Source organism: Cicer arietinum, chromosome 3 (assembly GCF_000331145.2).
Source record: "Cicer arietinum cultivar CDC Frontier isolate Library 1 chromosome 3, Cicar.CDCFrontier_v2.0, whole genome shotgun sequence".
Taxonomy (NCBI): Eukaryota; Viridiplantae; Streptophyta; class Magnoliopsida; order Fabales; family Fabaceae; genus Cicer; species Cicer arietinum.
In genome coordinates this window covers 69,415,296-69,437,401 of record NC_021162.2, presented here as the reverse complement: position 1 = coordinate 69,437,401, position 22,106 = coordinate 69,415,296, and the positions used below count along the sequence as shown (strand labels likewise).

Sequence of the window (22,106 nt, the reverse complement as noted above, 5' to 3'; positions counted from 1 at the left end):
AACTTAACTTTGGTTTTTTCCTTTGCTACTACTACTCTTGTTTTTTCCTTCTTCTTTTACGGTGTTTTTTTCTTAGTATCCAATTTTTTTCTCCTTCTTTCTATGCGTTTTTTAGTGGTATTAATCTCAGATTTCTCCTCCTCAAAAAAAATGTCTCTCCCCTTGTAAAAAAAAACAGATGTATTTATAGAGTTTTTTTATCTGATTAGTTGTTTTCTTGGCTGTGTCTCTGTTCTATCTATTTCCTGTTTGATGTTTTTTTCCTTTGCTCATCATCTGCGTTTTTTCTACACCTCTGATGCATTCATGATTTTGATTTACTTGCTTTGATCTGTTCTATTGCTGAGCTTTAATTTGTCTTTTAGTTTCTTTTTTTTAAACTCTAAAGGTTGTCTCTTTGTTCTGCACAATGTGTACCAAGACTGATTTAAAAAATTATGTTTTTATGTTTCTCAATTCAGTTAAAACAGGAACAGATGTACCCATAAGCATGGCTTGTGCATCAATGACAGTCATCATCAACATGGCAGAGTTTGGCAGTGAACAAAGTCAACATAGCAAGGCTGGCTTGATCTGATTTAAATTTTATTGTAATTTATTTTTGCCTTTATTTTAGTTTGTAATTTGATTTGGTTTTAAAACTCTAATTAGATTTGAAATTGTAAATTTAATATATAATGAAATTATTTATTGTAATTATTTTTATTTCCTTTTTTAAATACATATTTCCTTCTTATATTTGTTTTCAAAATGGACAAAATTAGGGTACTACAACATGTTTTGCATATACTATGTTGCAGAAACTTAATAGTATTCAAAGAAGCATGCTATAAACATCAAAAATAGACATTAAATTTTGATTACTTTAAAATCTACAATATATTGATTTATCAAAGATATTAGATTTTAGAAATTTATAGTTGACCATCTCTTTGTGGTAATCATGAATCGTCTTTAAGTATCGATATGATGACTTGTAGCTTTTATTCAAACTAGACTTATTATGCTCCAAAAATTTCATATGGAGAGAAGAAACAATATGCATGTCTGATATATTGGAGACTATAACTTATATATAGGGTGATTGTCAATTAGGATTCTCATTATTCTCAAATGGATTGTCAATCACATCTACTTATATTGAACTCATATCAATTAATTAAATATTTAATTAATTATCTAATTAAAAATTTAATTAAATTCATAATTAAATTTGCATCAAAACTCTTAACTAATAAATAGCTAATAAATAAAGATATATACCCACATAATAATATTGAAATATAATAATTAATTAAAATATTAATAAAATATTCCAACAAAATACACAATAAATGTAATGAATTAGTTTGAAGATAATATTCTAAATATAAGACACGCTTCAAATGGAACGATGCGCAAGAAGTTTTGACCTAATATTTTACATAATCAAAATACGACTTAGAATGCATATCAAAATGCATAATTTAGAAAGCAAGATTATTTGCTTTCAAGCTTCATCACATGAGTCATACAATGAAAATGTTGTTTTAAAGATCAAATATTAATTAGATATCATATGTGTTTGAATGTATATTTAACCAACTTTTTTGCGTCCTATAATTCACTTTCTACCGTAAAAACCAGAAGCTACATAAAACATCGCTTTTACTCTGACGTATTTTTTCGCCGTGATTTTACTTAATGCCAAGGCAATTCCAAAAATATGCACCGTGTAAATCCGTAGAGTTTAGCCTACTATTATTTGACGTGGGTGTATATAACCTTTCCCCTTATAGCTGAAAAACTTTATATAGACATAATATCAAGGATTATGTGTTACCTCAATTTTTTATATATTGGTGCTCTTCAAAGGAAAAACACCCAAAATAAAATGGCTCCCTTCCAAAAACAGATTCCTTGATGGTATCAAAATCTGGCACGTATCTCAACCGTTCCATCAAAAATCACAAGTTTAAATTTTAAGATGAATTTTGAGTTTTTTAAATAAAATTTTTTATTATTAAAATATAATAATTTAATCTTTGATCGGATGGCTGACATTTAATGATTTTAGTTGTGACTCCAAACAATCCATATAACAAATAAAGATTATAAGTAATAATAAATAATAACTATCAATTGACATATTCAAAAAATAATTCCAACATTCTCAATCATGCAGATTTAGATATATAAATATTCAGATTTTTTTAATTTGTTAAAATTGTAAATATTTTGTCCGCGGTATATATGTCATTAATTTGAATATTGTGATTGTATTTATATATTCATCATTTTTAGTTTTTGACGAAATTATATTTAATTTGTTCTTGATTGATGTAATCTATCATTTTAAATGAATAAATTTTGTTTTTAGTAAAAAAAATTATAAATTAACATATATATTTGATTGAGGTGTACAAGTATTGGATCATTTTCGCACATAAAAATGCTTTCGACAATTACAATTTTTTTCTTCACTTCACTTTCAAACTCTAGTTCAATTAAAAAAACATACACACTAGACCAAAAAAACACACACACGCACATAGGCTGTCAAAAAAGCAAGAGACAGGGATAGAGATGTGTGAGCCATGGCTTTATAAATTAGTATTACGAGTGACTAGAAAGGGAATGAAAAAAAACACACATATATGGGAAGGTTGAAAAGCCATTTTAATTTATTTATTTTTCTTTTTGTAAGCTCATGCCTTTTTGTGCCATGTTAATTTCAAAGATCTAATTGCTTGGTCGAGGAGGTAAACTCCAAAGAATATACTAAATAAAAAATTGGTCAAAATTGTAAAAAAATATTAAAAAAATGACATAATGTAGTACAAAATAAAAACGCGGTGCATTGAGCTTTATAATTTTTGGCCTAAGAGTTTCTACATCATGTTAGCTCATGCAAAATGAAAGACCCCGTAGTATAGTTGTTCTTGTTTAGTATCATGGAAGTCATTGAAGAAAAAGGGCAATTAGAAGAAGATTACACTCAAGATGGCACGGTAGACTTACAAGGTAGACCTGTTTTAAGATCAAAAACTGGAAGGTGGAAAGCTTGCTACTTCCTTGTAGGTAAAATGAAGTCTTATACTTCCTTATATGTCATTGTTAAAGACACCTTAATCATTTATGTATATAAGAACTTTGTGACACATTCGTGTATGTGTAATTTATAGGGTATGAATTGTTTGAGAGGATGGCTTATTATGGAATATCAACAAACTTAGTGGTGTATCTAACAAATAAGTTCCATCAAGGTACTGTGGAAGCTTCAAACAATATTAGTAATTGGGGAGGATCGGTGTGGATTATGCCACTTGCAGGAGCTTACGTAGCTGATACTTATCTTGGTCGATATTGGACTTTTGTATTTGCTTCGTGCATTTATCTTGTGGTATGAATTGTGAGATTTTATATGATACTTTTGATACATTTAAACATTTATTTATAAAGTAAACATATCATGTTTTGGGTCTTAAACTTAAGAAATAGACCAAAAATTCTAACCTTGAAATTTTTTTGTCTTAACTCAATAGAGAAATGAGCTTTTATAATTAGGAGTTTAGTTGGAACATCAATATCTTCTCTTTGAGAAGTTAATTTTATGGTATGGATGAGTAAAACTCACACTAGCCACGTTGGAATACAAATTACATACAACACCAAACTTAAGAATGCATATTTTTTTTATTTTTTTTATAGTATATATAATATTTTACTCATTTTGAAATAATATTATGTATGATTTGGTACTTTACCTAATTTAATATTTGACAGACATTTGTTTTCTTTGGCTACATAATTTAATATTTGATAAACATTTGTTTTTTTTTTTTTTTTTGCCACAGGGAATGTGTTTGTTGACTCTATCAGTTTCATTACCATCATTAAGACCACCAAATTGTGATGTAGGCGTCAAATTCCAAAATTGCCCCAAGGCATCACCGTTGCAAAAAGGAATTTTCTTTTTTGCCTTGTACATCATTGTTTTAGGTACCGGGGGAACCAAACCCAACATTTCTACAATGGGAGCAGACCAATTTGATGACTTTGATCCTAGAGAGAAATCTCATAAACTTTCCTTCTTTAATTGGTGGTACTTTACCATTTTGATAGGTGTCCTTTTTTCTACCACTTTATTTGTTTACATACAAGATAATATAGGTTGGACCCTTGGATATGGTCTTCCAACCATTGGGCTCGCATTTTCAATCTTCGTGTTTCTATTAGGCACACCACTTTATAGACACAAGTTGCCTCCAGGGAGCCCTATAACTAGAATGCTTCAAGTATTTGTGGCTGCTATGAGAAAATGGAAGTTACGTGTCCCAGAAGATACAAAAGAGCTACATGAGTTGAGTATGGAGGAGTATGCATGTAATGGTAGAATTAGAATTGCTCACACCTCTTTCTTAAGGTTAGGTCTAATTAATTTTTATCTCCTGGAATTTCACTATATTTGTTGGTGTACCGGCAACACCCTATTTCTTTTCATCACACGAGCCCCACTAAATTACATAGGCTTCATATAAACTTAGTGGCACTGATGTGAATTTCTATGGTACTAACACTTATTTACTTGTTTTTTTACATAAAACGAAAATTTGACTTGAACTATTTAATTATTTAATGTGTGTGCATCACTCTTTTCTTTGCTTGTTTTGCTTGTAGTTTCCTTGATAAAGCAGCTATAAAGACCGGACAAAACTCATCATGGATGCTTTGTACAGTGACACAAATTGAGGAAACTAAACAAATGTCAAAACTGATTCCTGTTTTGATTTTCTCAATTATTCCATGCACTTTTGGAATGCACATTGGCACACTCTTTATTAAACAAGGCATGACGTTAGACAAAAGAATGGGACCTCATTTTAATGTCTCTCCTGCAAGTCTCTCAGCATTTACAATTATCTTCATGATGATAGGTATTGTAGTTTATGATTGTGTTTTTGTGCCTGTGATTCGACGCTACACTAAAAATCCTAGAGGAATCACAATACTACAAAGAATAGAAATTGGTCTTGTGTTGAACATCGTTATATTGGTCATTGCATGCTTGGTTGAGAGGAAGAGACTCAATGTTGCAAGAGAAAACAACCTCTTAGGACTACATGATACAATCCCTCTTACTATTTTCATTCTTCTCCCTCAATATGCCTTGTCAGGAATTTCTGATAACTTTCTTGAGATTGCCATGATGGAGTTCTTCTACGACCAAGCACCAGAAAATATGAAAAGCCTCGGAACAGCATGTTCTACAGCCACCTATGGTTTAGGAGGTTTTCTCAGCACTTTTATTCTATCAGCGGTTGCTGATATCACCCAAAGACATGGTCGTAGTGGTTGGATTTTGGATAATATAAATGTCTCCCATTTAGATTATTATTATGCATTTGTTGCAGCATTAAACATCCTCAACTTCCTTGGCTTTGTGGTTGTTGCCAAGTTCTTTGTATATAATGATGTAAAACTAAGCAAATCAGGTTTGGAGATGCACGCTACTTCATCTCAAGACAATATCAAATTTAGGCAAAACACTTCACAACCAGATGTCAAATCCTAGAGAAATATGTTGGTTATTTCTTCATGTCTAAAAATCAATGTTTCGAGAATCAAGTGGGCATTAAAAAGAAAGTTCACAAGTACATGATTCTCTTTATAAGTGTAAGATTTATTTAGAGCTTGCAATTTTGCCTTGATGGAAATTTCTTCATTTTACCTTGTCAATTTGTTAACTTAGTAAATGTGGTTGTATTTCCATGTTTAGTAATACGGTCCTATATAATCACATATTCACAAAACACAGTTAAGAAAAACTTTACCATCATTGCTCTTAATCAATTTTTTTATAAAAATTAATGCATACGCCCTCACCCAATAGTTTACATTTCTGTTTTCCTTTCACACTTTGCCTTCCATTTAGAGGTAGCATTTGTAAAAAAAAGATTAACTCACCTTCTACCAAAAACAACACAGATTAACTCATTTCAAAAACAAACTCTTCTCTCTCAAGTCTCAACTCAGAATATTTTCCCTGCAATTAATAACTCATTTGCACCAGAACTCAGTCACTCATTGAATACTCTGCTATCAGTATTGGATTTTTCAGTATCCTCCCATTAAATAAAAAGCAAAACCAACACGATTTAGAAAATTCCACATGGATTTCAATATATTGAATTGAATGCCAGAACAAGATATAAATTCAGTAGAAATGCTGTACAAAGTTTATCAAATCTTTTGCAAAATAAACATCATATTAAAAGATGGACAAAATATCAGCTAAGGAATGCATTTTAGCTAACAAAAGGCTGCAATTTACATGCAGCAATTGACTCCAGAATCCACGTGTGACCAATGACTTGGCCACGGGTATTGGCAGCTAGATCCTCTGCTCCATTCAGTCTCTGCCAAAGAATTGACACTTCCTCCCCCAGCTTACATCCTTGTGGGGGATCAAGATTATAAACAACAAGTAAATTTGCATCTCTTCTAACTTCCAATTCATCCTTGCTTCTCAAAACAGCACCGCCTCCTGCTTCAACTAAATCTTCAAGATCTTCTTTATAACTCAAATCATAATCACCAGAAAAATAAAACTTAAGGCCACTGAATAGCTTTGGCTCCTACAATCAATATCAGCAGACAATGAGTAATAGCAGACATGGAAGCTTAAAACAAAACAAATTTTAAAGTCACTAGTGAGCTAAATAGAACAATGATCTTATCCATCTAGATATTTCAGTGGCAAGGCAAGGAAAACAATAAGTCAATAATCAACACCATGATTTTAAATTCTGTAATTGAAATTGCAACATCAAAGTTTGTGTGATCTTTGTAACCAAATTGAAACAGAGATGTGGTCACATTAGTCCTTTTTGTTCAAATCTTTTATCAGTATCAAAGATCACAACACAATAACAACCATCATTCAAAATCTTGATCAAGATGCTTGTTATTCTAATTGACAATCAAATGATATCTCATGGACTTGAAAGAACATAAAATGCAATGAAAGAATATTTACATTGGCCAATGCCCTAAGTCGGCCAGCTTTTGGGCCACCATTACACCCTTGGTTGTCAAGATCAATTTCGTACAGCACTTCATCTACAAGACCTGTCACTTCCATGCATGCTCTTATCCCTACAGTACAACATAGGTAGGATAACATGAACAGAGATAAGAAAAGAAAATGCAAAAGCTCTCCATCCCAATTTTCTATTTCCCTATCCCTCACCATGTCCATCCTCTGGCCCCAATAGTCTTCAGTTTAATAAAATTTAATTACTGCCTATGAAGCATGGATACAAGAACATGACACTACGACAGACACTGCCCTAGCAAAAATTTCAGAAAATGATAATTGAATGTAATGAATGTGTAAGTGTCAAACACCAACACATGTCAAGACACCGGGGCATGCCTTTAATTAAAAGTATCGATGCTACAAAGATTACTACCTCAATATCAAATAGATACTTCAGAATTAAATGAACATTTTATAGAGGGGCTCATTAATAATTTGTAAGAAAAAAACAATATATGGAACATGAAGTGATATAAATTGAAGACATTGCAACTTTCCAAAGTAAAAACCAAAGAAAAAGACATTAACTAATTCATCAATGTTTGTCAATAATCAAAATAAAATATCAGCATCAAATCAAGTAATCAACATTAGAAGCCAAAATTACATACAGTCCATTTTTAGGATCCATTGTCCATTTAGAATTGCCATTAAAACTTTCAATGTCCTGGTGCATGCTCCATTTGCATCAGTTGCTGCAATCACATGGGTGACATCTGAGGTCCAAAACTTGGTCACTGTAGCACCAACCTTACTTGCAAAATTAATCAATAGCACCTGCACCATCAAGAGGGAAATGTGCTATTTAGTTAATAATGTGATAGGTAAAGCATAGAAAAACGCACTGTAGCAGTTTAGAGCAAATACTTAAAAGAAAAAAAGATGAGATTATATATATATATATATATATAGAAACGTCTCTCACAAAATATTTAAATTGAGAATCAAGATTTATATGCTCATCATCATATCAAACAACTATTACATTTTTCCCAAGATATAATGAGTCTCGTCATGAAAGTAATGAGAGATCATTACACAATTTGAACACCTTGTTTCTTTACAAAAAAAAAGATTCTAAAACTAGATGATTAACTATTGAACCGTTTTACACCTTTTACTAACCATCAATTTAAGGCCTTTCACTCCCTAGTTGATCTTAAAAGATGGAAAAAATTGGTGCCAGCCATGTCCATTTTCATGTTCAGCCGAATGGAAATATCAGCTAGTGTCCTAGACATGTCTTCGCGTGTTGGACAATGGAACAGGCCTTAAACCTTAAGGGTCAGTACTACATGGTTTATACATGCTTTCATCACCAAATGAGAGTTCAACTTACAATTCAGCATGAAATCTACACTTTTATATTGTAATACTTCAACAAAAATGTAACTAGAGGTCTACATGAAAATGTGAGGAACTGATTTTACTAACAAGGTAAAAGGGGATTGGCTCCTTCACTAGAAAGGAACACTGGAATTTTTGCCCTCCTTCTAGTGCCAAAATAGAGAAGGTATAAGGGGACTGGCTCCTTATCCCGAAGTATAATTGCAAAAAGAAATTACCTAATCCCATATTTAGCCCCTTAGGAGAGGATTACAGACCAAGAATTCCTTGAATTTCTTCACACCTCTCTTTTTCACTCTCCTACAAACATATTATCATTCCTATGGCAAGTCCCCCCCTCCACTCGCCACCACATTAGAAGTTATGCTGCAGCTCATCAGCATCAACCCAAGGAACATTCTCGACCCTCCCCATCCCATCCTCTTTATACCCATAGGTTTAACAGTGAAACGGTTATGAATATAAAGGTAACAAAAGACTTAATCACAGAAAGAAGACAACATTGATACTGACCTTTTCTTCATTTGATAGAGCAGATCCACAGAAAACCATTTTTTTGTCATCATCTTGTAAAGCTCCAAGTTGGTTTGACTGTTGAAATGGCCTACAGCACCAGAGATAACCTCAGAAAAGTATCAAAACAACACAGGAAAAAAGAGTATGCTCATAAGAGCAAAATAATGTTTTATAGCTTCCTTACACACATATACTATAAATCTGTCAGTAAATTTAACACTGAAACCCACTCAAATAATAATAAATACTTGAGTGAGCTATTAGAGGTATATTTGTACATATTGTTTTACATATATTTCTTTTATGTTTATTAGATAGAATACGCTTCTAGCCCTTATTGGATCAATGACATCTGCACTCAAGTGAAACAATGTATCTGCTGTAAACTAGAAATTAATTCTTTTATCACAAGTATTTTCTTAGAATGGGCACCTATTGCATTACTTGTATTTATCTTATTTTATGTTTAGTAGAATAGGCCTTGGGCCCATATATGAGGCTATGAGCACAGACTAGATCTATAACCATCTGCACTTAAATACAATATGTCTACTAAAACTAGTAACTAACTATGTACTCATGAGCATTTCCTCAGTCAGGGAATCTATTGTATTACTTGTATTTCCCTTATGTTTTTGCTAAAAAGAATAGACCTTCGGCCACTGTTGGGTCACAAACTTGATCTACGAGTCTACAACCATTTGCAAAAAACTGTATGATATGTTTACTTAAAGAAGTGATTGGTTCTGTTATAATGACCATTTTCTCAGTCTGGGTCTTGGCACCACGACTTCCCCAGCCAATTCCTTTGCTGCTTCTGAAATTTACCATTATCTGGAATATTTTGAGGTCCTTCCTAATGTACCTACAAGATTTCTATTAAAAGCATTTCCAAATTCTCTCAACTTCTATTTTTTTCTCTCTTTCCATCATTTTCTCACCAATGCAAATTCTAAGCAAGCACTGTTTATGAATTATTCAATCTTCTCTGGTTTTGGAGGCAAACTATTGTATTTATATCATAGTATGAAATGTGGTCGAATTTATGCCCTAATCTTCAGGCATCAACAGTAGGCAGTAAATAAACACATTGTAAATTAATCAAATGTTATGAAATAAGCAGAACATGCCATTATAAAAATACCATGCTACTAAACTTAAATAGAAGATAACTTTAAAAAACATACAGATGTGATGAAACAGGATGCTTCTGAATTGCCTGTTTATTATGCCTGGATTTCTCATTTGGAAATTTGACATTTGAATGAACAGGACATAGCAATAGAAAATCCACCTGAACCACAGAATGCATAAACAAAGTTTAAATAAATGCACAGAAACACAAACAAATCCCAAAAATAACACTAATAATATAGGAAAGATTTACATGATCCCAACGGCAAGTAGAGATGTCCATTGCACAAGTAACATGATAAGTTCGTCTACATGATTTGACATAGCAACCAAGAGCAGCTCCCTTTAGACCACATTTGGTGCATTTAAGCTTTGCTCCCCTGGCCACTTCTGCCTTCAAATTCTTAACAGTTTCGCCGACAAAATACACTTGTGGTGCCCTGGGTTCCCAAAGTTAATACCACATGGATCAGTTAAATACTTACAGAACTATAAGAGAACAAAAATATTTAACTAATGCATATTAAGAGATATGGGAACAATCCGTGATCAATCAGGATACATCTGTTTTTCTAACGATTCAACCAAAAACATACATCAAGTACATGAATATACAAGATATCAGGTTTGCATACCAGTCAATGCAAACTCTGTGCACATGTATGACATTTGGTTGCATTGCAGCATCTCCGGTAACTGAAATCCCATATGCATAATGCAGCATTGGCCCAGTAGCCTACAAAAGGTTCCCCATGAAAACCACGAAAATAGTTTCATCAAATAGAATAGTGACAAATATGACAATAAGATGGTTCTCAGGGAAAGGAGGATGGCAATAGACACTGATGAAGTGCATGACATTGTTGTGTATCATATTACCTCTGAAATTACGGAGGACTGGCAAAACAAACAGATGCTTGTACATGGGTACAAGCCATTTGGTGCATTTGAAGGCTTGAGTGCACCAAGGTCCTTTTCAATTTTAAGGGAGTCGCAGTGGGAATCCACAAGCTTATTATGATGTGTGGTGCAATGTTGAATAACACCATCTCCATTAGTGAGGATTTTTTGTCTCTTAAGATCTCTCATAAGACCCTCATTTTCAGAGGCAGAACTTTCAGACCTGAACTGAGCCATTCTTTCATTCAAATTACTTTTTCCTGTGCTTGTTCTTTTTAATGACGAATTTTCCAATCTTCCAAGATTGAATGGCTGAAATGAAAAATTTAAGAGAATAAGATGCCAAACTGAGAGAATTTGCCCTACCAAATATGGGAAGTTGCTTTTAACTACATGAATTATCAAGACCAGAATAAAATAAAATAAAATAAATCCTACCTGCTCAATGTCTTGATCGCTGCAATCATTATGAGAACCTTTGGTATCACAAAATGGAGGGCTGTCTGGTGCTGATGCTGTCACTTGATTCACGTCCATTTCGACACGACCCCCAATTTCGGTCTGGGAACATCCCATTGAATTAGGCTTCCCTACAATACCGTCAATCGCTCCCCTACCATGCATTGTAATATTGGTTTTGTCATTCTTGCTAACCCCAACCTCATGAGAAATACATGAATTCTGCATAACCTCATCAGCCATCTTATTACTACAAGTTGAATTGGGAAAATTTTGGCACCGCTCCAAAACCCTAAGATCATCTACATTAACCAATTTACAAAAACATGTCAAACAAACATAAATCAATAAGCTATATTCTTATCATTCCACAACAAATGCTAAAGAAAAGCAACTTACCAGAAGAGCGTTGCTGAAACAAGTTAGCACAAAAATTTGCATCCAAGCTCTTATAGATCGATACCACATTTTCCACAAAAGGCACATGCCTTATATCTGGCACACCCAAAATCATTAAGCCCACAAATAAAACGAGAGAGAACACACATAATTGAATCAAATTTTAAAAAATAATCAAACATTATAACAAGCATCACTGGTAAAAATTCAACTTAACTTATTTAAATAGAATAAGTAATAATTGAAAATAAAAAAGGTGTGACTAACAAAATTTAAAATAAAACCAAAACTTGCTCCTAGAACATGAAAATCTAAATCAACAAAATATGAGTATCTTGACAATAATAACTTAACAAGTTACCTATTTGAGCGTACTTAGTGTTACACAGAGCACATTCAGAACCAGTCGTTGTACAATCCACCAAGCAGGAACTGCAATTAATTATTAAAAAATAAAATAAAATCCCGATTTAAAAAACAGTTTAATTTCATCGACAAAAAAACTCATCAAATCAATAAAACAAAGAACATAAAGAAAAAGCAACGAACCTACAGAACAAGTGATTGCATGGAAGCAATACCGGTTGCTTGAACAAGCTCAGGCTACAAGATCCAAAATCACAGCAAACAAATGATCAAATTATCGTTTCAAAACCTAAATAATAAATAAATAAATTGAAAATACGAACCAGAGAGGGCATTTGAGTTCGAGAGCGAGTTTTTGAAAGTGAAGCATCCATGGATTCAATAGTTTACTAGTTTTACTCGTGCTGGTGGTGGTGGATTTTCCAGAATCCTCCATATATTTTTTTTTTTTTAGTGGCGCTGGTGTGGGTGTAAGAGAAGAGAGGGAAGAGAAGGTAGTTTTATTTTGCATTTTGGTTTTTATTATTGTTATATGGTGTTTTTGGAATTACGTGGACGGTTCAGATTTGGTTTTGGAAAAAGATTAGAGGCGCGCGGAATAATGGATTTGATTGGCGCCTTGGAACGATGACGTTTTTGTTTAAAATGGTCGCGCCATTTATTTTAGATTTTGTAGCCGATTCCCACCGTTGGTTCCCCCGTTAATCTTTTCGGTTTTTTTATTTTATTTTTTTTGTTTCTTCCTTTGGGCCAGGAGGCCTTTTTCAGGAACGATAGGGGTGTATGCGTAAATACAGAGATTTGGTTTTGGAAGAAAAATATATACTTTATAATTAGTAAAAAAAATAATATATTTTATTTATTAATTAATTTATACAATAAATTAAATACATTAAGTTTAGTTGAGCAATTTATAATTCAATTGTTTAATTTAAAAAGGATAGGAAAGATAATTTTTCAAGAAAAATATCGATATATTTTCTTAAAAAAAAAACAACCACACACCTCTAGTATATAGTCTAGTCCCAAAGTGTTGACAAAAAAGTGTCTAGTCCTGGAATATGTAAAGTGAGAAAAAAATGTTTGAATGTACACATTAAGGATAAAAAAGTATAATATTTTTATTAGATATGTTTTCAAAATGTACGTGGGAGAGAGAAAATAAATTTTCAAAATACTTACAAGAAGTTCCTACATGCACTCTACATTTTGACAAATAAAATAGGCTCCTAAAACTTTATGTGAATTTCAAAAATTAAATAAATGAAAGAAAAAAAAAAGATATTCAATAAATTAATTCATAAAAAGTTGTAAAAAAAATATGTGATGTAATTTTGAAATGAAAGGGTTAGTTTAAATATTTTTGGGATTGGGGTGTGAGCGGTGCAAGATATACTTTCAAAAGTATATTTGGAATGTCCTATTAACTCACTCATGTAGTTATTGATTACATAACTATAATGATGTTCTAATCTCATATTATGGTGGACGGCATAGTGGTTTTATCTTATGGGTAGGGGATGTTAGATTATGTTAGGGTTTGATAGACCCCTAATATGCGATTAATTTTTTTAAGTTTGCTTTATAGTCTACCATAAGTTTTTTTTTCCGCCTTGATATTTTTAAAAAGTCTGATATAATTTGAAAGTCTATTTTATATTAAAACATTTTAAACAGTATATTTCTTTAAATAGAATAAATTTGACTTTTATACATAACCAAATCTAAAAAAATATAACTAGCAAGTGTACAACAACCTTAAAAAATTAAAGAAACAAAATGAACCCATTTAACAAATTTAAAATAACAAATACTAATATTAATAAATAATAATGTAAAATAACAATGTTAATAATATATATATATATATATATATATATAGGCTTATCAAGCCTAATAGTCTTTTTTATAAGTGTGAGTCTGGCCTATTTAAACTAATAGGCTTTAAAAAAAAGTCTAAGTCTAATCTTTTTATTAAATAGATCAAGTCAGACTAGGATTTAAGTAGGTCAGATCATATACCCCTAACATAAGGTATAGTCTATTATCACCCCTAATTAGAGATAGACGAGCATTTTACTTGGCATATTTATCAAAGGCAACACATCCAAATTGTTGCTTATATTAACAGATTCACTAGAGGCTTGTTTGAGACCGTGTTCATCAAAGTTAGACACAATTGTAGTAGTTTCTTCAGAGTCATTGTAATCTTTGTTTAGAAGATTCTCTTTTATTTGTTCATCAGATGATCTAAAGACTTTTATAGTTTGAGTGTAATCTATTTAAATTAATAGGCTTTAAAAAAACATGAGTTTAACCTTTCTATTAAATAGGTCAGACAGAACATACCATAAATAGATCAGATCGTAGACCCGTGACGGACGATCTAGTCTATTATCACTCCTACTTTTGAGTCTGCACAAGCGTGAATTTGAACCCAAGTATGGATGTTTTGGTTTCTTTTATTTGTTTTTATTAGCAAAAAATTTTAAAATATTATTGATCTATATAATTGCCGTTGGTATACAATTTATGTCAAGGATTTCAATGTATTTTTTAGAGAATAATCATCCTAATTGCCTATAATATACATAGATTGACGAAGATAATAAATCTAAATTTTCTTTAGAAATTATTTAGTGCAATCTTCATCATTATCATAATCTTCTTCTTTCTCTTATTCAAGTTGTTGCAACTTATCACTCAACACAAAATAAAATCCAACAATATATAAATTTAATTTTCAATTTATTTGTAAATTAATGAATGCAAAATTCATATATAGTAGAATAGTCAACATGGGTTAGTTCGAATGGGCTCCATCCATTCCACTAAAATATAGGGTTTGAACATAATAATTTCAGCTCGAATTTTTACAAAGTTTTTTAGCCCGATCCGAACAAACCCGTTACCATTCAAGTTAACCCGTCTGACTGGATACTATATATATATATATATATATAATCTCTTGTGATAGACTATTATATTTAATTGGTTATATATTTTTAAGAATCAATTTCTTTATTTTTCTAAGTGGACAATCATCCAACACTTTTGTAAAATGTGAACAAGAAGTCTAAAAACACTTATTATAAAGTCACATCAGAACTATTTAACACTCTATTTGAATTTGGTTTGAGTTTAGGTTATGATTGACAAATCTAAATTCATCCATGTTATGCTAGATAATATCTATAATTTTTGGACAATTTAAACTTATTTTTATTTGTGTGTTGTTTGGATAATATATTTTTTTGAAAAATTTAAATTGGGTTTGTGTTAATTGGAAAAAATCCAAACTTAGTCCATGTATAAAGAGTAAATTATAATATTTTTTAAATGGACATGAAAGAAAACGGATATTAAAATTAATTCATACTTAATACATAAGTAGTATACTATAATTTTCAAGTTAAAAGAATCGCAAAAAAAATTAAAAATATAAAGAGTTAAAAAAGCATTATAAAAAATGTGTGGGTTATCTGCCCAACCTACAACCCGTCTAGGGTCGAATTCATATAGTCTTTTATTGATGATATTAAAACAAAACTTTTCAGTCCTGTTGAAAAACACTCCCACAACCCGTTAGAGCCAGCTTTATATGGGCCGGACAACCCATTTTAAAATCTCTAATATATTGTTAATGTTAGGAATTTGTAATAAAGAATGCGATGTGATATAGTCCTATAATTGCATTTGCACGCATACTCGGTATGTGTACATTTTGTGTCCCCCCGTCCTGCCGACTACATATGATGCTGTTTTTTTTTAAACAACGTATAAACATGTTATTCTATTTATTTGAATTTAACCAATGGAAGTAGATTATGAATAATAACGATAATAAGATTATATATCTTTTTTTATAACAAGCTTTCGTATATCTTTTGTATGAAGCCATCTGTACACATGGGACACTCTTATTAGTTCTATATAAAAAGTTCATTCGGCAATAACGATTTTATTTTTATTTTTAAGTTTCAAAGTAAAGTTAAAATAAGGAAGGTATTTCATTTAAGAATGAACATGAGACAGAGACACGTAAACAGGGCCATAATATTACAAATGAACATGACCAAGTGATGACTATTAGAAAGGGAAAAAACGCACAGCAATGACAGACTTTTGTGCCATGTCAATATCAAGTCATCTTCAAAGATCCAAATCCAATAAAATAGCTTGATCGATAAGTTAAATGTAAACACCCAACAAAACCGCAAAAAAGAAAGACGAAAACTGTGGAAAACACAAGAAGTGCAAAACAAAAATCTAGCGGATTCCTTTTCGTTTTTCGGCTTTAAAATTTATCAGTTGGTTAGCTCATGCAAAATGGACAACCTATAAATTTAGGTAGGTAAAGCCAAGCTTCTAAAATCAAATTCCCCGTCCTAAAATATATAATATAAAAAAAGCTCAGGAGAAAAAGCTAGCAACCTTGCACGATTCCTAACATAAGTGCTAACACAAGTAGTTGTTCTAGTCCAGCATCATGGCAGTGGTTGAAGAAAAAGGCCCTGCAAGTTGGAAACGAGATTACACTCAAGATGGTACAGTAGACCTAAAAGGTAGACCTGTTTTAAGATCAAAGACTGGACAGTGGAAAGCTTGTTCCTTCATAGTAGGTAAAATGAACTGTTTAGTGGCCTTAAAAGGCTACTATGAAATGTATTTTAGTTTCAACATATTTTTTTAGATATCAATATTTTTATCTTTAATACATTTTATTATTTTCATATATAGCATATAACATAATGAATTATCATGACTTGTGAATATGACATTTATTTTTGTGTAATTTATAGGGTATGAAGTGTTTGAAAGAATGGCTTACTACGGCATAGCATCAAACTTAGTGATTTATCTAACAAATAGGCTCCATGAGGGTACTGTAAAATCTTCAAACAACGTTAGCAATTGGGCAGGTTCGGTGTGGATGATGCCACTTGTAGGAGCTTACATAGCTGATGCTTATCTTGGCCGTTATCGGACCTTTGTAATTGCATCATGCATTTACCTCTTGGTAGGTAGTGAGATTTATTTTCACCATTTCAATATTTGCTACTTAGTGGTAGGTAAAATTATTGATTGAACATTATGGACTTGTTTGAGACTTTGAGTATATTCATTGGTATGAGTACGCGGGAGACTGGGGGAGTTAACGAAAACATTTTATTACATTACATGTTCATATGCCGATTTCAACTAATTTCTATAATTTTTTCAAGAACTTACAAAAAGAGCTTATAATTTGTATAAAAATAATTTAACTTTATTTTTTATTTTATTATAGAAATAGCTTATACATAAGTACTTATACGACAAACATTTATGGGATAAATGTTAAATGCTTAATTAAATTGTATATCCAAATATAAACATATATGATTGGGATGATTGGTACGGGGGAGTAAAAAAACAAGATCATTAGTAATAGGACAAGTATCTATTACAAACCCACGACGGCAGATTTGACAAATATCTTAACCCAAGACTTTACAATGAGTATATCATAGCTGAATCCAAACCATGTAGGCTGACTCACATGGGGATTTTCAACATTTTCTCTCACGAGGAAATTAATATTTCATGGTCATGTAATCACTTAGGGTCTGTATGACGACTTTTGTATTCGACTTTTCTAACCTAGCTTAAGCCCTATTTGCAAAATAGGCCTTTAGTTTTAAATAGAATATGTGATGCAATTTGGCACTCTACTGCAACCGCTATAAAAGTGTGATTGCACTGTGATCTTTAAAACCAAACTAGAACATTATAATCAGAAAAAGTTAATCCTGAGGGCTTCAAAAATGTTCACATTAGATAAATAGGTCATCCTCAAACCTTAAACTTGGGAAATAGATCGGTCTCGCTAAACCAAAAATCTCACCTAGATATGCATCTCACCATTAGAATGTTTCCCCGAATGAAGAAGTTTGCATAACAACATCGACTGATAACCCAACCCACACTAACCACTTTTATGATAACAAACCACAGCAACTGATTTAACTTTTATATCTTGACCCAAAATCTTTATCTATTATAGTATATCTATCTTATGCTATCCTCATTAGCTCATTTTTTACCACTCTCAGGTGTTATTGTTCACACATGGATTTCAAGTACAATTTTATTATTGTTCGATTCAGACTTGACAAAAGTATCATTTAGTATGTTACCTATCTTATGTGTTCAAAAATGGACATGCCATTTTTTTCATTGGCCACAGGGAATGTGTTTGTTAACTTTAGCAGTTTCAGTACCGTCTTTGAGGCCACCCCAATGTGCAGAAGGAGTTGCAGACCAAAATTGCCCCAAGGCATCACCATTGCAAAGGGGTATTTTCTTCCTTGCCTTGTACGTCATTGCTGCAGGAACAGGGGGAACAAAGGCCAACATTTCAACTATGGGAGCAGACCAATTTGACGAGTTTGAGCCCAAAGAGAGGTCTTATAAGCTTTCCTTCTTCAATTGGTGGTTTTTTAGTATTTTCATTGGTACCCTTTTCTCCAACACTTTCTTAGTTTACATACAAGACAATGTGGGCTGGGCTATAGGATATGGCCTTCCTACGATTGGGCTTGCCATTTCGGTAATGGTGTTTCTCGTAGGAACTCCACTATATAGGCATAAATTACCCTCAGGTAGCCCTATAACCAAGATGCTCCAAGTCTTTGTGGCAGCTATCAGAAAGTGGAACGCTTTTGTCCCAGAAGATCCAAACGAGCTACACGACTTAAGTATAGAAGAGTATGCATACAATGGGAGAAACAAAATTGATCACAGTTCTTCCTTGAGGTTAAGTCTAATTACTTTTATCACTTAAAATTTCACTATCTCATGTCAAGAAAATTGAGTTTTGCATACATTACCTCTTCTATGCTTGTAGTTTCCTTGACAAAGCAGCTACAAAGACTGGTCAGACTTCACCATGGATGCTCTGTACAGTGACACAAGTTGAGGAAACCAAGCAAATGACAAAAATGATTCCTATTTTGGTTACAACAATTTTACCAAGCACCTTGGTAGTCCAAGCAACAACACTTTTCATCAAACAAGGCACCACGCTAGACAGGAGAATGGGACCGCATTTTAATATTCCTCCAGCATGTCTCACAGCATTTATAACTATCTTCATGCTAATAAGCATTGTAGTGTATGACCTTGTTTTTGTGCCCTTGATCCGACGATACACAAAAAACCCCAGAGGGATCACAATGCTTCAGAGACTAGGAATTGGCCTAGTGCTGCACATAGTAATAATGGTCACTGCATGCTTGGCTGAGAGGAAGAGACTCAGTGTTGCAAGAGAAAACCATCTCTTTGGCCGACATGATACAATTCCTCTTTCTATATTTATTCTCCTCCCTCAATTTGCCTTGGCAGGGGTTGCTGATAACTTTGTCGAAATTGCCAAGTTAGAGTTCTTCTATGATCAAGCACCAGAAGGCATGAAAAGTCTCGGAACATCATATTTCACAACCAGCTTGGGTTTAGGAAGTTTTCTAAGTACTTTCCTTCTTTCAATTATTGCTAATATCACCCAAAGGCATGGTCACAAAGGTTGGGTTTTGGATAACCTAAATATCTCCCATTTAGATTATTATTACTTATTCATGTCAGTACTAAGTTTAATCAACTTCCTTTGCTTTGTGTTTGTTGCCAAGTCCTTTGTATATAATGTTGATGTAAAACAAAACAAATCAGGTTTGGAGATGAACCCAGCTTCATCTTAGAAAATGCTAGAATAAGCCAAAGAAGGCCACTACCAGATGTCAAGTTCTAGGAAAACATGACCTTATTCCTTCTACTCTCCTTTCAGGAAATAAATAGCTTTAGATTTGTCTACCCGTGATTCCTCTCTTCGTCGCACCATTCCCACTTACGTGCTTAAAGCTGAATGCAGTGGTTTTTCTTGTTTGGAAACATTGACATTGTCATAGACAGTTTCACATAATGATAAGGCACCTCTGCTAAGAAAAACTGCCAATATCTTTCATTGCACAGAATAATAAGCTTATCAGTTGCACTTAAGTACTTTCGGCCATTATATGCTAAAAAGACAACCATTTGCTAGAATATCTTGGATGTATGTAATTCAATTACTTATGGATGACAAAAGTGTGACACCCTTAACCACAAACTATTATTATTGTAGAAAGTTTAGTATGTAATAAAAATATGAGTTTTCAAAAACGTTTTGCATTTATCACGGTGTCACATTTAGTGGTATTAGAGTCTGGTTTGTCCATCAGACCAATGAGTTATGCTATGTGTTTGTTGTTGTTCTGCCTAATTTGTTATTCGTGTGCAATTGCTTGACATTGTGTGAAATTGTCTAATGTTTGTGTGTTATATATCACGTAGTCGTGTGAAATTGTTATAAAACTATATGAATTGTTTAAAACTTTGTGAGTCATTTTCTATTTGTTTGTTTCAATTTTACTATGGTGATGTTTAACCAATTTTAAATTGGCTAAGATCACAGAATTATAGGACAGGGATATTGTAATAAGGAACTGTCCAAGGTATTGATACTCAACCTTAACACGTTTTACAGTTGATTAAGAGTAGTCATTTCTTCATGTGCCTAATACTGTTTATATTTTCCAGTGTTTGTGAGTCTTGTTAGAGCCTTATTTGCTACATTTGAGATGTGTTTTTTAGTTGTTACTTGGTAAGAATTTCTTAAAAAGAGTAAATAATTAAATTAAAATTGTCAAGTTAATATAGTAGTTGGATGGGTAGTCATACTCATTACTAAATAGTATGAAGTGAGGCTTAGATGAGTTTGGTTAGAAATGGAACAGATTCTAAAGTTAATAGTTGAGTGGCTTAATGGATTGTGCGTAGAGTTATTTCTAGTTGTGATTTGGAAAGTTTAGTAATGAAAAAAAGCAGGAAAATAGAAGGAAAAATAAGTAAACCACCAAGAATGAAGAATCAATTCTGAGAATTCTTCAAGTCGAGCAGGGGAAAAAATAAGTATAGGATCTAATTAATTTTGGGTAAGAAACTTCTCATGATCTCATCTCAAAATGTTCAGGATCTAGTTAATTCAAAACATTAACAACCAAGATAGCTAGTATATTCCATTCTAAGTCATAGTACATATAAAGTGAAAGCAAACAAACCCAAAGTCAGTTCATAACTACTTGATTTTACACAAGTAGCTTAGAAACAAAAACAATAATATCATCTAACACATTCTTTCAGACAAAGTTTACACGAGTTCCATTAATTAATGACTCATATCAAATAAAAAGTAAAACCAGCATAATCTAATAAAGTCCACCTGAATCTCATTAAATATCAGTGTTAGCATCCTAAAATATCTTGAACACCAGAAGAAATGAATTCTAATTGTCAAAACTGTGATTCCCCTTAGTATTTTAGGCAGTTTTATATTTATTGTATTTCTGTAACAGTTTTATATTTATTGTACTTCTGTAACAGTTGTATCTTGTTATTATTAGGTTTATGTATTTAGGATCAATCCCATAATGACAGGGATCTGTTTTCCCTGGCTCATGTATATATATATAGGTCCAGTGACCTCATAATAAAATATGAAAAGAATATTATTCCTTCTAAATTTAAGATGGTATCAGAGCTCCTGATCCTTGGGAGCCTCTGACCGTGCCTGTAAACCCTAAGTTGCAGCCTTCATTGCTGCGCCACCTTTAAGCATTGTTGCAGCCTTCATTGCAGCGCAACCCTCCGTGCCTGTAAACCCTAAGTTGCAGCCTTCATTGCTGCGCTACCTTTAAGCATTGTTGCAGCCTTCATTGCAGCGCAACCCTCCGTGCCTGTAAACCCTAAGTTGCAGCCTTCATTGCTGCGCCACCTTTAAGCATTGTTGCAGCCTTCATTGCAGCGCAACCCTCCGTGCCTGTAAACCCTA

The 22,106-nt window shown here is 32.6% G+C and overlaps 2 protein-coding genes and 1 pseudogene across 3 annotated transcripts; 2 read left to right on the top strand and 1 right to left on the bottom strand.

The window, feature by feature from the left end:
- Positions 1–2,835: 2,835 nt before the first annotated feature.
- Positions 2,836–5,711, top strand: LOC101498711 (protein NRT1/ PTR FAMILY 5.2-like). Of its 2 annotated transcripts, none has more exons than XM_004493756.4 (4): positions 2,836–3,060; positions 3,165–3,382; positions 3,837–4,405; positions 4,660–5,711. In XM_004493756.4, exons 1-4 carry the CDS (start codon positions 2,934–2,936, stop codon positions 5,552–5,554), a joined length of 1,809 nt encoding a protein of 602 aa, XP_004493813.1. In that variant the 5' UTR covers positions 2,836–2,933; the 3' UTR covers positions 5,555–5,711. The 2 variants fall into 2 exon arrangements, with proteins under 2 accessions (XP_004493813.1, XP_027188221.1); XM_027332420.2 differs by having other exon boundaries at positions 2,983–3,056.
- Positions 5,712–6,136: 425 nt separating this feature from the next.
- On the bottom strand, positions 6,137–12,711 carry LOC101498370 (BRCA1-associated RING domain protein 1). The gene is made up of 13 exons (XM_004493755.4): positions 12,526–12,711; positions 12,386–12,439; positions 12,198–12,268; positions 11,837–11,932; positions 11,417–11,739; positions 10,958–11,290; positions 10,714–10,814; positions 10,332–10,518; positions 10,132–10,238; positions 8,942–9,032; positions 7,693–7,858; positions 7,019–7,137; positions 6,137–6,617 (listed from the first exon to the last, which is right to left on the bottom strand). The coding sequence occupies exons 1-13, from the start codon at positions 12,636–12,638 to the stop codon at positions 6,288–6,290; spliced, it is 2,091 nt and encodes a 696-aa protein (XP_004493812.1). The 5' UTR covers positions 12,639–12,711; the 3' UTR covers positions 6,137–6,287.
- Positions 12,712–16,689: 3,978 nt separating this feature from the next.
- On the top strand, positions 16,690–20,395 carry LOC101498036 (protein NRT1/ PTR FAMILY 5.2-like; annotated as a pseudogene).
- Positions 20,396–22,106: the final 1,711 nt, after the last annotated feature.

Bases quoted from the DNA above. Each gene is read 5' to 3' on its own strand.
- LOC101498711 (XM_004493756.4), top strand. From the start codon at position 2,934: ATGGAAGTCATTGAAGAAAAAGGGCAATTAGAAGAAGATTACACTCAA. The intron at 3,061-3,164 runs GTAAAATGAAGT...TGTAATTTATAG, and splicing joins AGCTTGCTACTTCCTTGTAG to GGTATGAATTGTTTGAGAGG. The intron at 3,383-3,836 runs GTATGAATTGTG...TTTTTGCCACAG, and splicing joins CTTCGTGCATTTATCTTGTG to GGAATGTGTTTGTTGACTCT.
- LOC101498370 (XM_004493755.4), bottom strand. From the start codon at position 12,638: ATGGAGGATTCTGGAAAATCCACCACCACCAGCACGAGTAAAACTAGT. The intron at 11,933-12,197 runs GTAACTTGTTAA...TGGGTGTGCCAG, and splicing joins CACTAAGTACGCTCAAATAG to ATATAAGGCATGTGCCTTTT. The intron at 7,138-7,692 runs GTATGTAATTTT...GTTGTACTGTAG, and splicing joins ATGGATCCTAAAAATGGACT to GGATAAGAGCATGCATGGAA.